At 35.7% G+C, this 14,697-nt stretch overlaps 1 protein-coding gene across 1 annotated transcript in view; it reads left to right on the plus strand.

Moving 5' to 3' along the window:
* Positions 1-14,093, plus strand: part of TFEC (transcription factor EC) — a 91,681-nt gene extending 77,588 nt beyond the window's left edge. Inside the window, exons 6-8 of the mRNA XM_042872524.1 lie at positions 3,190-3,265; positions 10,499-10,646; positions 11,566-14,093. Of these exons, the coding sequence (XP_042728458.1) occupies positions 3,190-3,265; positions 10,499-10,646; positions 11,566-11,946 (605 nt within the window). The 3' untranslated portion in view covers positions 11,947-14,093. The remainder of the gene's footprint in view (positions 1-3,189; positions 3,266-10,498; positions 10,647-11,565) is intronic.
* Positions 14,094-14,697: the final 604 nt, after the last annotated feature.

Here is a 14,697-nt window from a genome sequence, read left to right on the forward strand (position 1 = left end):
TACCTAAATTGGTGATTTGATAAAGTGGTAATCACCACTAATTATATCTTTCCTCTCTGGCTATTCCAGTGACATTGGAGAGATTTACAACTTTAGTTGCATGTGCCTGAAAGTGTACATACACTGGTACATTGTGCTGGCAAACAGTGCAACAACTTCCTACTACTTTGATTCTCCAGAAGGCATCCTTGTTTCTGTCTGCATATTTTTAGTGGATCACAAACAAGCCATGTAGATTTTTTTGTTTGTTGCGGGCACATCTTCTCTGAATTACCACAGTATCTGCTGCTGGTCTTGTTTGGGTAGGAATAGAGAGTTTTGGCTGGCCTAGGAAAGGTGGTGGTTAGGAGTTGTCTGGAACTGCCAGAAGAACAAGACAGTTGCAAGCACACATTAGGGATAACAGGTATTACCATTTCCTCCACAATTTATTTTTTTTTTTGCTCTGAGGTCATCCTTTCTGCAATAAACATGTTTGTGAAATGTCCTTCAGTGCTAGAAAGTGAGATGAAGACAGTATGCCAGGATCATGGCAAGCAGACTCGTGACATCGCTTCTAGTTAGGCTCCAGGTGCATATTTCAGAGCTCAAAGTCTTTCTGGAGATAGCTCTGCTATATGAACACTTGAACATATTAGCACGTTACCTGTAGCACATTTATTAGCATCATTACCTATTTTAGTTACATTAGAGATGGTGAGAAAAATCAGTTTTTGGAACTTGATCAGAATTATACCAATGTTCATCATAAAGGTCCACACTTCAGAGAAATGTTCTTAAACTTTCCTTTTGAAATATTAGATTCTCAATGGAACTGTGAAGGGAATTTAGATCTAAGAAATTGAACCCTTCTTTATGCAATTACAACAATTTAAGCCATTACTTTTTTTAATTATTATTTAACAATCAAAAGTATTAAAGCTTTTATGTTTTCTTGCTATCTGATCATCCTTGTATATGTACTTTAATTTCTTTATTGTTATTTTGGCTTTGGTATAATTTGCTGCTTGAGATTTTTTTTTTATAACCCACTGTATCAGTGAAATTGTGACAGGAATTAATCAGGAAAAATATTTCAAAATTTCAGAATTTCCCTTCTGATTCACTAGCATAACCATTTGAAATTTATTTGCAGGAAAAAAATAAAATAGAAAGAAAAAGAAAGAGTCTACTTCCATTGGAATTTTTTTTTCTTTTTTTTTTTTAATTAGCCAGTGTTCACTATTTTTGATGTGTCTCTTTCAGGACTTTCCCACACTATAAATGTGAATTAAACTGCAACTCCTAAGCTGTAAAACTGCATGTTTAATATACATTCTTTTAACCTCACTATAACTAAAGACATCATGTTGTTCAACTGCTGTGTGCTTGAATACACTGTGTTCTCCTAAGAGATCCAGCGTGTTTATGCTAATGGGTTGAAAGGGATAACAACAGTACATTCAGATGGACTATAATCCTATCCCCTGAATATGGAAATTTCAACTACAAAGATTGAAATGCTTTAATCTGTAAAGCAAAATTCCTGTTCTAGAGAGAGAAAAATGTTGATACGTTTTGCCAAGAGCATTTCAGGAGGGTAAACAGTAATGTCCAGGCAGGTTTGAACTGGAGTCTGTGAGGGAGAAAGTAGCTGAGTGACACACGAGCCTAAAAGGCTTGCACGGGCGGGCAAGAAGGAAGATCTCTATGTTCTGGGAGAAGGAAAGGAATAAAAGTGAACTACGTGGTGGAGCTGAATCTGCAAGTGATATACAAATATGACTGTGAGAGGTTGAAGTCAGCCTAGGAAGACCCACCAGGCGTCTCTTGATTGCAGTCTTCTAATTCAGCTGTCCTGGGTTCTAAGGATAGGATTTTTGTACAGGCATTCAAAATTAAGGCATTAAACTTAAAGTGCGCATCTCCATCTATGAATGCAAAGGAACATTTAGCATTCTGCTTGTGCTTGGGTCATTTCTGGTCTGGCAGAGGGTAGTGGTATTAGCATTTTGAGCTCATGGAAAGGTTGTCCAAAAAATGGGGAGCATCAGAAACTGCTCTGAAATGAAAGTGGTGGGCTGAAATTGAATCTACCTATTCAGTGCAGCTTTTATTGGGTCCAAGTACCATGTGAAGAGAGCAGATAGAAGTGCAAGATCACACCAGTAGGACATTCACAAATACCACAGCCATACTCCTGTAGTATCTGTCATTCTTCCTCCTCATTTTTTTTTTTTTTTTTTTATTTTTTGTTTCCTGATAGAAAAAGTATAATTTGCTATTCTTCTAGGATTTCCATGCTATCTCTCAGTTTAGGCTACCCTGGAGCTGGAAGTCCTGAGTAGCTGGCCATACCACATACAACAGGATCTGCATTAAAGCACATGAACCAATGATGTTTCTAATCTGTTAATTTCAGCCTCATAATTGTCTTACTATGTTATCTAGATTGTAACAGACTTACTGCATTTACAGAACGTTTGTTTAACATCTCCAGTATGTCCTAGGTATTTTATTTCCTCACTGAATATACTTTCTGTGTCACAATTATGTACCAGAAATCCCCCAAAAGTTATCTTTTGGGCCACTGAAAAATATGATATTTCTACATATATATGTGGAGAAAACCTTGTGAGAATGCAGGGGAGAAGTCTCTCTACATTAGTTAAATGGAGGCAGAAAGGTGACAGGACTTCTGTGTGCTCCATTCTGGATTCCAATATTTCAAGAAACCAGATTGAGAGCACAAAGAGGGAGAACTACTTCTAAGAATCACAGAATTACAGAATCATAGAATGACTGAAGTTGGAAGGGACCTAAAAAACTATCTTCTTTTTATCTTTCTAACTAAACTGGAAGTAAATAAAGATAAAATACGTAGTTTTTTTGTTTTTTTTTTGCATAGCAAAATTCAATTTAAATATAATTTTTTAATTGTTCAAATAGTGTTTTTCTTCATTTTCTGAATGTTATTGTAAAATTTATTCTAAATATTATTGTGTTGTCCATCACCAAAAGAAACAAATGTTCTGGGTATTAAATGTTTCTGGAGCATAATGAAGAGGGATGGCTGTATAAGTCCTCTCCATGGTTTAAAATGCTGTAGATAAGAGATAACAAAGCTGTTAACCATGGTCTGTAGCAAGAGTTCTAACAAAATGTGAATATTTCACCATTAAAATAGTAACTTTAGTTTCTTTTTAACAGTTGAGAGAAGAAGAAGGTATAACATTAATTACCGAATCAAGGAGCTTGGCACACTCATCCCCAAGTCTAATGATCCGTGAGTTCAACAGTCTTTCCTATAATAATGTTTATCATTTAAATACAGGAAAAAAAATCATAGTTGCATACTGGCCGTAGGACTGACTGATGTAATACAAAATGGTTTGTGCCAGGCCACTAGCTTGAATCAGTCTGTTAATGGCAAACTTCTGTCAGATTTCTGGTGCCTGTTGGGAAAACTTATGTGAAAGGATAATAAAATAAAAACAGTACTGGTGTGTCACACACCAGGAAGATGGAGTGGGGAAAAGATAAGCCAAAAACACCACAAGTCTGTGTGATATCTCTGGAGAAGGAAGGAATGATACTTTCAGCCCTCACCATGGGCCCTCTAGTGGGGTAAGACAAAATATGTGCTGTCACTATCTGCCCTTTGGCTAAGCAAAATAAATAAATAAGCAAACAAAATATTAAAATTCAGGTTAAGAGACTGCACACTGGGCATTTTTCAGAAGTATTCCAGTCAGTGGAGGAAAAAAAAAGTCCTGAAAAGCAAGGCTAAAAATAATAATTGCTATAATAGTAGCAATTTATACTAATGAGTATACTTACAGTAATACAAAATGTACATTTCTTAAACTGTATCTGCATTTCCTTCAAGCTTATATTTGTCATCAATATGAAAAAAAATCTGCCTCAGTAGGAAATACTATTGTATGATTAGCAGTAGCAATTCAGTGGGTTATTTAATGCTAGACTTCAGCCTTTGATATTTTATGTCGCTCAGGGAAGACTTAAGAACATGTTTGCATTTTGCATAAAATTGATTATACACATTTGTTCTTTATCATTTGCATGTCAGTACAGACCTGCATTATACTTCGAAGGAAAACATCTATTGATATTTCAGCTTTTTGTTTTCTTCCGGACTAAGAAACTTTTGATTATGTGAAGGATTTCTATAAGACTATAAAACACTGTAAGACTTAGATATAGACAAGATTGGCAAAACTAGACATTTTGAGTGAAATCATCAGAGAGAAAGTTAACATGTCATTACTCTTTTAGAGAATTCACTTTTCATTCTACAGCATCCATTCAAGATTAGATAAATAGGCACATTCTTGTTATTAATATAGATCTGAGTGTTACAGAGTGCTAAAATAAGAAGTACTTTAAGTGTCCACATAAATTTTTGGATGCTTGTGATCACCTGCAAACAAACACTGGTAAAATAATTTTAATTTTGCTGGCATATCTTTCAGTATTCAAGGCCATTTGGGCAAATAATTGAAAGATTTCTCAGAAAAACAGTGGATGGCACTGTTGGTTTGCAGCTATAAAGTGATAATGGAAGCAAGTTATATTGCAATTAGAAATGAGCATGAGGTACAATTTCTAGTTGTAGTTTTGATTACCTACAGAGGTGCTTCAGCTACATGCTTTTGGTTTGGATTCCAGTTTTAATTTGTTCAAATTGTTAACAGTCATTTATAATGTACTTAAAATGAACGCTCCAGAACTGCAATTTTATTCCAGTAAGTGGATGATGGATTTTACTTACTGATTTTGGAGATGTAGCCTTGGATCAAAGTTTCAGAAAAATATCCTGACTGCATCAGCTTTTCTTGTTTTAGTCTCCAGTCCCATGATTGTGTCCAACAGAGCATTGGCCCTAGAAGAGCTTATGTCTGCAAAAGCAAAAAACTCTAGGTTATGAGGATTGCTGTCTTCAAAAGGCTGGTAATTGGTACTACTTTTAAAAATGGGCCTATTTTAAAGTGTTCATGTTGGTATTAAGAAGAAAGAAGCATCAAATACGCTGGACACAATGAAAGATGAAGTTATAACGTAATTTTGCTGCATTTTGGTGCCAAGTTAAATTCCTCTGAAGAAGTGTAAATACATTTTTATACATATTTGTAAGAGGAAATACATCAGTTTGACCATGTCATTTTGTTGGCTGAACAGATCAAAATTATTTATTTCTAGTATCATTCTGTGTTGCCAACTCATAACTCAGAGTCCTTATCTTCTCTTTCAGTTCTTTCCTTTTCCCTAGAATACCATACTGTGCCCCCAGTCTGCCCTCCTCTTCTTTGAAAGACGGATGTATCAGCTCTTACAATATTTTATCTGTAACATTTTACCACGCATCACATTTTCACCTTATATATTGATTTTTAAATATTCTTCTTATATTATAGTGGGAGTTTGGGTGTAAAGGCAGAAACCTTACTGGTGCGTGGATTAATGACAATGAAACAAAACAGCCTTTGCATTGAAGAGCAAATACTGCTATGACTAAGTCACTGTGGTTAGCATGCCTGTCCCAGATGACTTGCTTCAATAAGATTATGTTCAGACTCAGGAGTAGAAAAGGGCATTTTTGATGCTATTTGGAAATCTTTTATGAATCATATTTCTCAGAAGTTTTTTGTTTGTTTTTATTTTATTTTACTTTTGTTAGTTATATGGTGAACTTGTTTGGCTCCTACAAAGCCTCTACAGGGACTTGCTTCTGAAAAGATAAAATCCCTATTCTCCTCCTCTTTACTATTTTTCAATTTAATGATGATAACTATGGATTATGTTACTTGAATGAATAGATGTTTTAAGTTCACTTCATTAGCATTGGAAAATAGAGATAAGTTGGAAAGAACTTTGCCTCCTTTGTTTAATTTTCAGAGCTTAGGTAGCTAAGTGATAGATGTTTCAGAAATGCAAAACTCTTGGAAAAATTTGAAGACAATAAAAAAGACCCAAAATTTTAATCATATTTAGCTAAAAAAACAAAACTTTTTTTTTTTAATTATACTCTTACATTCTTGATTTCTTCATGTTTGGCCTTTCAAAATCCGGTGGCTAACAGGGTGATAGAGGGTGGGAATAACAACTCAAGAACTGTTTTAGGTAGCTAGACTGGAATTGTCAGAAATACTGAGAAAAAACATCTTTCCTTTATGAATTCTCGTCGTTCTACCAAACCAAGATGCTAAAAGAACGTCTAAGTGTTTTGGACAGAATTAGTGGATTGCTCTCACTCTGCTCTGTGCACCTGTGCCTGATGTTCTGTCTGTAGTCTGTGGGCAGACCTTCTAAGGCCAGCATGGCCTCATTTCTTGTAAAGGAAAAGCTTGTGTACACTCAAGCTATTATAAAACAGAAACTTGCTGCCTCTTTCAGGAGAATACGCTTGGTAATTGTACAGGTCATCAAAACAGGTGCAAAGTCCTTCAAAGTGTTTCTTTGAACAAGCTCAGTTTAAAGCTAATTTCTCAGAAGTAGAGAAATAAATGGTCTGCAAACATAGTTTCAACTTCACAGATGTATTTGTTATTATTAACTTCTCTGCAGCTAGCAAACCCTGTGACTACTGCGCGCTCCCAAACTTTGCTTTCATTACTTAGTTTTAATCTTAGAAGATCAGGTGCTCATGTCCCTCCTCCGGATGTCCTTCAACTTGTAAAAGCTAGTGAAGCTCCTTTGACTTCAACAAAGATACTTTAATGGAAGCAATTTGAAAATTAGTCTAATGGCTGTGTTTTGTTTTTTTCTCTTCTCCTAAATGAGCAACTCTCCCAGATAAGAGTTTCATTAAATTTCTGGGCCAGATTGTTTCATAAAGAGATTTAGCTGATAAACTTAAGAGGAGCTAGGGTTCAGAAACTAATAAAACACTTTGTGTATTTTACTTACTTGCTACTTTTCCATGCCAATTATATTAAGTGTGGTAGACCTATATTAATTAAATTAATGTCTGTAACTTTCTTAAAGTTTCAAATTATTGTAACGTGTAGAAAGACACAAGGACACAATCCTCCTTTGCAGAGATCTCTATTGATGCTCAGACCTGTTCGACTTCTTACTGCTCTCAACTGACTTGTATCACATGTAGACTTTCCCACGTGTCCCAGTATTTACAGAACAGAGTAAAACAATACAAAACAAACAAACAAAAGATTTTTAAAGTAAGGATTTTTAAAAATAGTGAAATAGTAAATGTACATTCACACACACATGCATACACATACATATAATATCCGATATACAAATAGCAGTTGGGAATAACTCTATTCTTGCATCAGATGTGTTAGTGCATACTGACCAGTAGATATATTGTACATCACTGTTCTTTCGGCAGACACCTTCATCACTTCAGTAGAAGTGGTTCAAAGTCATTGAAGTGATAATAACAACCACAGCATTTTAATCCTAGGTCATCATAATACTTTTGCCTCTCAAATTTTGTAAATGTTACAACCAAAAGTAACTATGTATCTCATCATATATGATTGAATCCATCTCTGGCAATTTGAATCTCAGAATTAGCCTTTCAGTGATAATTTAGATGATGAGAAAATTTATCATTACAATGTATACATAAAAATTCAAAGTGTCAAGGCAATATGAAATAAAACTTAGTAATATCACAAAGGTTGTCAATTATGTGTGACATTAATGAATTGCATGATAAAAAGATTTCCAATACAATAATGAATATCTGTCTTACTGATATGCCAGTCAGGAAAACTGACTGAAAAACATTTTTGTCTATATTTGGTTTTTAATTCATAGTGCTTTATAAGTGATATGAACTTATGAAGTCACTACTAAATATTTGCTTGATGTGATATTTATGTTTTCTCCTGCTGTTAGATGTTGTAAAATTTTCCATTTTGTTAGCAATAGATTGATTTTATACTACTATATTTTAATGTTTAGATGAACGATTCAAAATTGGCTTAATTTGGTCTTAACTAAATGCTAGGAGGAGCTGATTCCTAGTACCTACTCAGATTTTCTTCTCAGAGTTTATGCAATATGTATTTTTGTTAATGTTGCACTTATTCTAAATCACTATGAAAATGTCCTAAATCAGTCATTTTCACTTGAAATTAAGTAAAAACCTGTGGTAATTCTAAGCTCTAAATAGCATGCTTATACTTGAGATGTCACTGGAGATTCCCATCTTGAAAAGTTATTGTCTTCCTATCTTTAGCTCTTTGTTGTTGTTTAACTCAGAAGGCAGCTCAGCACCACACAGCTGTTTGCTCACTCCCCATAGTGGGATGAGGGAGAAAACAGGAAACAAAATAGAACAAATGGGTTGAGATAAAAACTGTTTACTAAGACAGACGAAGAAAAGAAATTAAAAGTAAATGCAATGATAAATATATATACATATATTGTCCATATAATTAATGGCCACCCACCAGCCAACACTCAACTAACTGCTGATCAGCAGCCTGCTAGCAGTGCAACATCTCACCACCCTCTGACTGGTGCACAGCCAATTCCCAAGCAACATCTGCCCCCTTGGCCAACTGCCCACAGTTTTAGAGCTTTCTGCATGATGTGGCATGGAATAATCCCTGGCCTGTTTTCATCCAGCTGCCCCAGTTTTGCCCTGCGCCATGTTCCCACGCCTTATTGGTTATGGCCCCTTGTCCAAAGAGTTGCCTAGCCCTGGGCATGTGCAAATTTCTGAACCTCCATAAGGGTTTCTCATCTATGTAGTGCATCAGAAAAAGCCAGATGGTCTAAATCCCCAGGTCCCATACCTGTCTACCATTTGCCCTATACATTTGGCAGAATGACAGCTACTTTGGCGGAAGCCTTCAAGAGTTCTTTCTTACCTTTGGGATAACAGTGTAAGTTTCCTTGGCCATTTATTTTGAGAGCCTGAATTAAAACCATAGATACTCCTACAAGAACTAAATCCATTTAACACCACAATTTTACTTACTCAGATTGTGAATAGAGTCAAGTCTCATTAACTAAAACAACAGAATAATGGAAAGTGGTAACTGACAAGGATATAATTTATATTTCTTCTTGACTCTATAAATATCAGGGTATAAGCGTAAGTATTTGGAAGAGATACTTAAAAAGAATGCACTAAGTTGATTACTTCTCTACTCCAACCTCAGATTCTAACTAGTTTGAATATCTTTTTCCCTCTTGAGCCTGTCTTATAGGACCAAAATGTCTGTAAGTCAAGATGGTTCATTTTAAGCTACCTTGCAGTGAAATAAATAGTTTAGATTGACTCTTCTAAATTTAACGCAACACTAACTATCCTTGTATCGTAAAATACTGAACTTTGTCAGGAATTCAAGATTTTCAACAAAATTTATTCCTATTAAGGCCTCTAATATGTTTCATGAAGGAATACATGGAAAATTAATAAGTGGATATGTGAAACTCCTTGAACACATGGTACATTTGAACAAGTTCCAGGTCTATAAATATCTAAGGTGTGGGGGGCAGAATGGCGAGGCCGGACTGTTTTCAGTGGTGAGTGGAGACAGGACAAGGGGAAACGGCTGGAAACTGCAGCACAGGAAGTTCCGCACAAATGTGCGCAAGAACTTCTTTACAGTGAGGTGACGGAGCACTGGAACAGGCTGCCCAGGGAGGTGGTGGAGTCTCCTTCTCTGGAGATGTTCAAGACCTGCCTGGATGCCTACCTGTGCTACCTGGTGTAGGGAACCTGCTTTGGCAGGGGGGTTGGACTCGATGATCTCTGGAGGTCCCTTCCAACCCCTACAATTCTGTGATTCTGTGAAGTGCGCGGTTAGTAAGACTTCTTGTAAGCTGGTAGTTAAACCATGGTTTTCTGAATGGGAGATGGGTTAATTTTTACTTTGAATTGGAATCTGGTATTTAGCTGTGAATTTTAACTTGAGTTATGTTGTTCCAAACTTGCTGAAGCAGTAATTTTTGTTATACTTCTGCCATTGTGGTTACCAAACCATGATTTGTGTAGTCTATCATCAGTGAGGAGTGGCACTCAGCACAGACCTTTTTTTTTTTTTTTTTTTTCTCAACAAGCTTAAAAGCAACCTCATTAGTAAGTCAGGTAAAAAGAGTAGTATATTTGAAACGATCTTTAAAAATTTAGGCTTAAGTCCTCAGTAATGTATATTTCCTAGTTCATTAATGCAGAAATACTGCACATAGATTTTAATCTCAGAGTTAATAATAAAAGCAATTTTCACTAAAAATATAAAAACTGTAATGGTAGAATCATGATATTGCATTTAGCTCTCCCACAAAAAGTCACTTTATTACTTTCTTTTGACACTTATTTTCATTCTGGGATTAATTTTACTATATAAGGGCTTCTTAACTATTCTATTAAAATTTCCATTCAGAAGCAATAATATCTAAGAGTGAATAATAGTCATGTAAATCATTATTTCATATTAATGTAAAAGATTTTGTAAGTTCTTATGAATTCTGCTGACATGCACAATTGTGAAAAGGTTATCTCTACATTCTGCAGTGATATGCGCTGGAACAAAGGAACTATTTTAAAAGCATCAGTGGAGTACATCAAGTGGCTACAAAAAGAACAACAGAGAGCCAGAGAATTAGAACACAGACAGAAGAAATTAGAGCACGCTAACAGAAGACTTCTACTCCGAATTCAGGTCTGTATGAGGGAGTTGTCATGAACTTCAAAGCTTTCTCAGTCTTCCTACCTCATCAAATTTTATTAATCTGTATCATTTTTTTTCCCAAATGTCACTTACAGCAAAGGCATTTTCCCTGTTTATTGCGGTGTAGATTGAGGAAAGGATATATTTTCAGATTTCTAGGAAATGCCTGTGATCATTATACCTTACATAAAGGAATATGTGGAAAGTTAATAAAGTATGTGTACGAACAGTACATGTTATAGACTAGGAAGGACAAAAAGGAAAGGAAAAGGTACATCTCTCGTGCCAAAAACACAATACTGGACTTAAAATTCCTTTCTGTGTTTTCATTTTCTTCTGTATTTCACATTAAAGTTCTTTAGGTATAGTGTGCAATGTTGTATCTGCTCTTGACACAAATGAACATGATGTGGTGGTGGAAATGCATATATGACTATGCATACATGCAATGATGACTTAGCTAGACAAAAAAATCAGTCATCTTATGTATTGTAATTTACAGCTATGTATGTATATTGTGAGAAATGTGAAGTAAAATATCCTGTGCATCTTTGGATAGCAGTGCACTAAAAGTTTGCAACAGTTTTCTGTCAGTTTTATTAAGAAGGCAGTGATTTCAGAAAACCTCTCATGCATCTTGCATTCCCACAGGAGAGCTGTTTAATGGTGAAAATGGAATTAAAAGGAAAACTAACTGGTGGCTCAACGCAAATTTTCATAGATTAATGATTTTGTATTTTACAACATAGTTTCACAGTTGGACAATAAAAATCTTTAATTTGCATGTATAGTCTGTATACTTATCATGGTAGTTCTGAAACATTATTTCTCTTCCAAAGTCATTATCTAATTATCCTTATTTATTTATTCATTTATTTATTTGTTATTTATTTATTTATTTAAACTTTAGGAACTAGAGATCCAGGCACGTGCGCATGGCCTTCCAGTCATGTCTTCGCTCAGTGCAGTAGATTTAGCTGCTCAGGTCACCAAGCAACAGTCATATCCAGAGGAGAACTCTGTAGACTACTCTCATCAAATGCCTCTGGCTCATGGACCAAATTCTGATGTTTGTGATGGATCTACAGCCTTTTCTGATCCACTTTCCCACTTCACCGATTTGTCCTTCAGCGCAGCTCTAAAAGAAGAGCAACGACTAGAGGAAATTTTATTGGATGACACAGTATCACCATTTGGAGCAGACCCTCTCTTGTCCTCCACATCCCCAGCTGCATCAAAAGAGAGCAGCAGGAGAAGCAGCTTTAGCACAGATGATGGGGAAGATTTATAAAAGCAGAAAGGGCCTCACATTTCCTTGAACCACTTGCTAACAGACTGAGTTGAACATAAGCATGGTGTGTGTGCTTGTTCCAAATATGAATATGGAAAACCACTGTGAAGATAACAGGCAAGGCTTAAATCAGCATTTACTTCACAGGAAAAGGAGATATACATGGATTCAGATCACTTTGCCCCAGATTCACATCATCTGTTCACAGCTGACATTTGCACAAATCTTTCTTCCCTGGAAACCTTTTTACTACTGTTCCACGACTTTTTATAGCAGTATGAAAATGCTTTCCACAAAAGGAATGTCTGTGTTACACAAATGTGTTCAGACTCTGTCTTCAATCTGCATTTACATTTATCTGTTATATATGTGCTGCTTAGTAATTTGCTATTTTTTTTTATAACAATGAGAATATTGTGTTAAAGATTCTACAAAACATGAGAAACAGTAGGAGAATATGTAAACTGGGAACTATAGAGTGATACATGTTTTAAAATCCGAAAAAACAAATAGTAATTCATTTGCACAAGTGAAGTGAGCATGAATTTAAAACCACATAGACTTCCTGTAATGATACAGGAGAAAAATAGAAACTAACATAATGACAGAAACACAAAGAAACTCAAACAGAAAAAGGTGATGTTTCAGTAGAAAGTGTTTAGAAAGACTGTGGATGTACAAGACTGAACAAAGATATTCCACATTACCATCAGCACAATTTAAAACAAATACTACTGGTAAAAGTGCTGTGTAAGCTGCTTATTCCAAGAATAATCAAGCTGTATCCTTCTTGATGTGGAATAGATAAGAATATGGAACAGTGTGCTTCTGGACTGTGCTTCCAGAGCTTTTTGGGAGCACATTAAGGTTTTTCTAAAGGGAGTCTGTCTTTTCCATAGCTATGCCTTTGCATTGTTTGTGAATAGAGAGAATAGGCCAGATTTCCATTATACGCATTGAAACAATGGTAATTCAATTTCAAATTTGCCTTTGCAATCACTATAGAAAAGCAAGTAAGACTTCAAATCAAAGGAAATATTTGGAAGACTTGATGCGTTTTCCTGGAGTACACTAAGTGCAGTCATTCTAATTGTAATATTAACATGTAGAAAATAAGCTCGTACAAGTTCTTCATTGCTCTTCCTCCACCAGCGTCAAAAGAGCATATTTGGGAGTTTTCTAATAATTCAAAATATATTTCAAACGTATGTATTAAGTTTTGCAGTCACTGAGCTCTGCTTGATTTCCCAGAAAATTCGCCTGATTAGAAACAAAGAAGAAAATGGAATGCTGTTTGTGTCAATGGTATAAATGTATTTGAACATACTTTTCAAGAACTAATCCTTTGCTTCCTCCTATTTCCTCTTCTGTTATTTGTACCTGAGGTCTAATTTATCCAGAGCCTTAGCCCATTCCTGACCAACCCATGGTTATGAAACATTATGGTGCGCCCAATTTCATGAGAGTCTGTATGCTTATAGGAAACTCGAGGATACCTGTTTGCCTCTGTAAACTATTTTGATGTAAGATGAACAGAGCAGAAGTAACTTCTTGTCAAGTATGTGTGGGTTCCCAAAAAGCCAGCACAAAACTGGTTCTGATACACTTGTACTGTATGATTAAGATTTTTTTTCATTTTTCATTTTTATTTTTATTTGTACATCGAGGAAAGGAATGGAAAAACAAAGTGATACTAACCAAAATTAATTGACCTCCAATAACTGGAGTGCTTCCTTAAATGACACTCAACAAAACTTGCTTTGTCATAGTTATGCTAAAGACAAGCTAAGTATTCATTGAAATTGGTGTTCATATAAAAAATATGATGAATTGGAAGTAGAATTTGTGCCCACATTGTGTCTAGCTTAGGATGTGTATTGTCCATGTCAGCTAATGAAAGGAAAGGATACTTGATTGACATCAAATGCCATTTGTCCTTGTACTGCAGTTTCTGCTATATTAGTTTTAAATACACCAGTGTGGATTGCTCATAATGGAGAAAAAGAAATTAAAAATGAATGTATTACATGATTTTCCCATTGAACTTTTACATAGGACGTAGACCACAGTTCTGAACTATATTGACTTTAAATAACATCTTGAGTTTCATGACTATTATAAGGACTGCTCTAAAAAAGCATTATAGTTTTAAAAAACTTACAGTTTTAAAACATCCATTAAATGTTTTAAAGTTGATTTTCATTCTTCTGGCAGTTGCTTCAGTCTGAAGCACCAGATTTTTCTCTCTTCCAGCTTGAGAAACCTAGCAGGAGGTAGGAAATGCTCCTTCTGCAATTGCATTAAGCACACTCAAGCTGTCTTCATTCACACAGTTTCCAGCACCCTCCTCTCTGGAAAAGCTAAATGTATCCATGCCTGTGGGTGCGTATTATGATGATGATGTTTCACTACCATTACACTGTTTTCTAGAAGGAAGTGGTCATTAGTGTTTTCACTGTATTGCACCATCATCCTTGAAATGGTGATACAGGCTACCAAAAATGATACACCAGGGCACCACACGCTGAAGATATTGATGAGATCTTTGTGAGGGTAACTGTATCCCAGGTTGTTTTGAATAAGCATCCCCGCTCCCACTTCGATGTGATGAGACTGCTGTGCAGCTGGGAAGGCTGCTGGAGGGCCAAGCAGAACACAGTGCCTTCTGGCTTGCGCAGAGGAAAAGGATTGCACGACTGCAGCAACAAACCCTGATGTCCCTCCTCAGGCAGAATTTCTCTCCTGTCCATG

Source organism: Lagopus leucura, unplaced genomic scaffold, assembly GCF_019238085.1.
Source record: "Lagopus leucura isolate 7727_CA_CO unplaced genomic scaffold, USGS_WTPT01 Super-Scaffold_100008, whole genome shotgun sequence".
Taxonomy (NCBI): domain Eukaryota; kingdom Metazoa; phylum Chordata; class Aves; order Galliformes; family Phasianidae; genus Lagopus; species Lagopus leucura.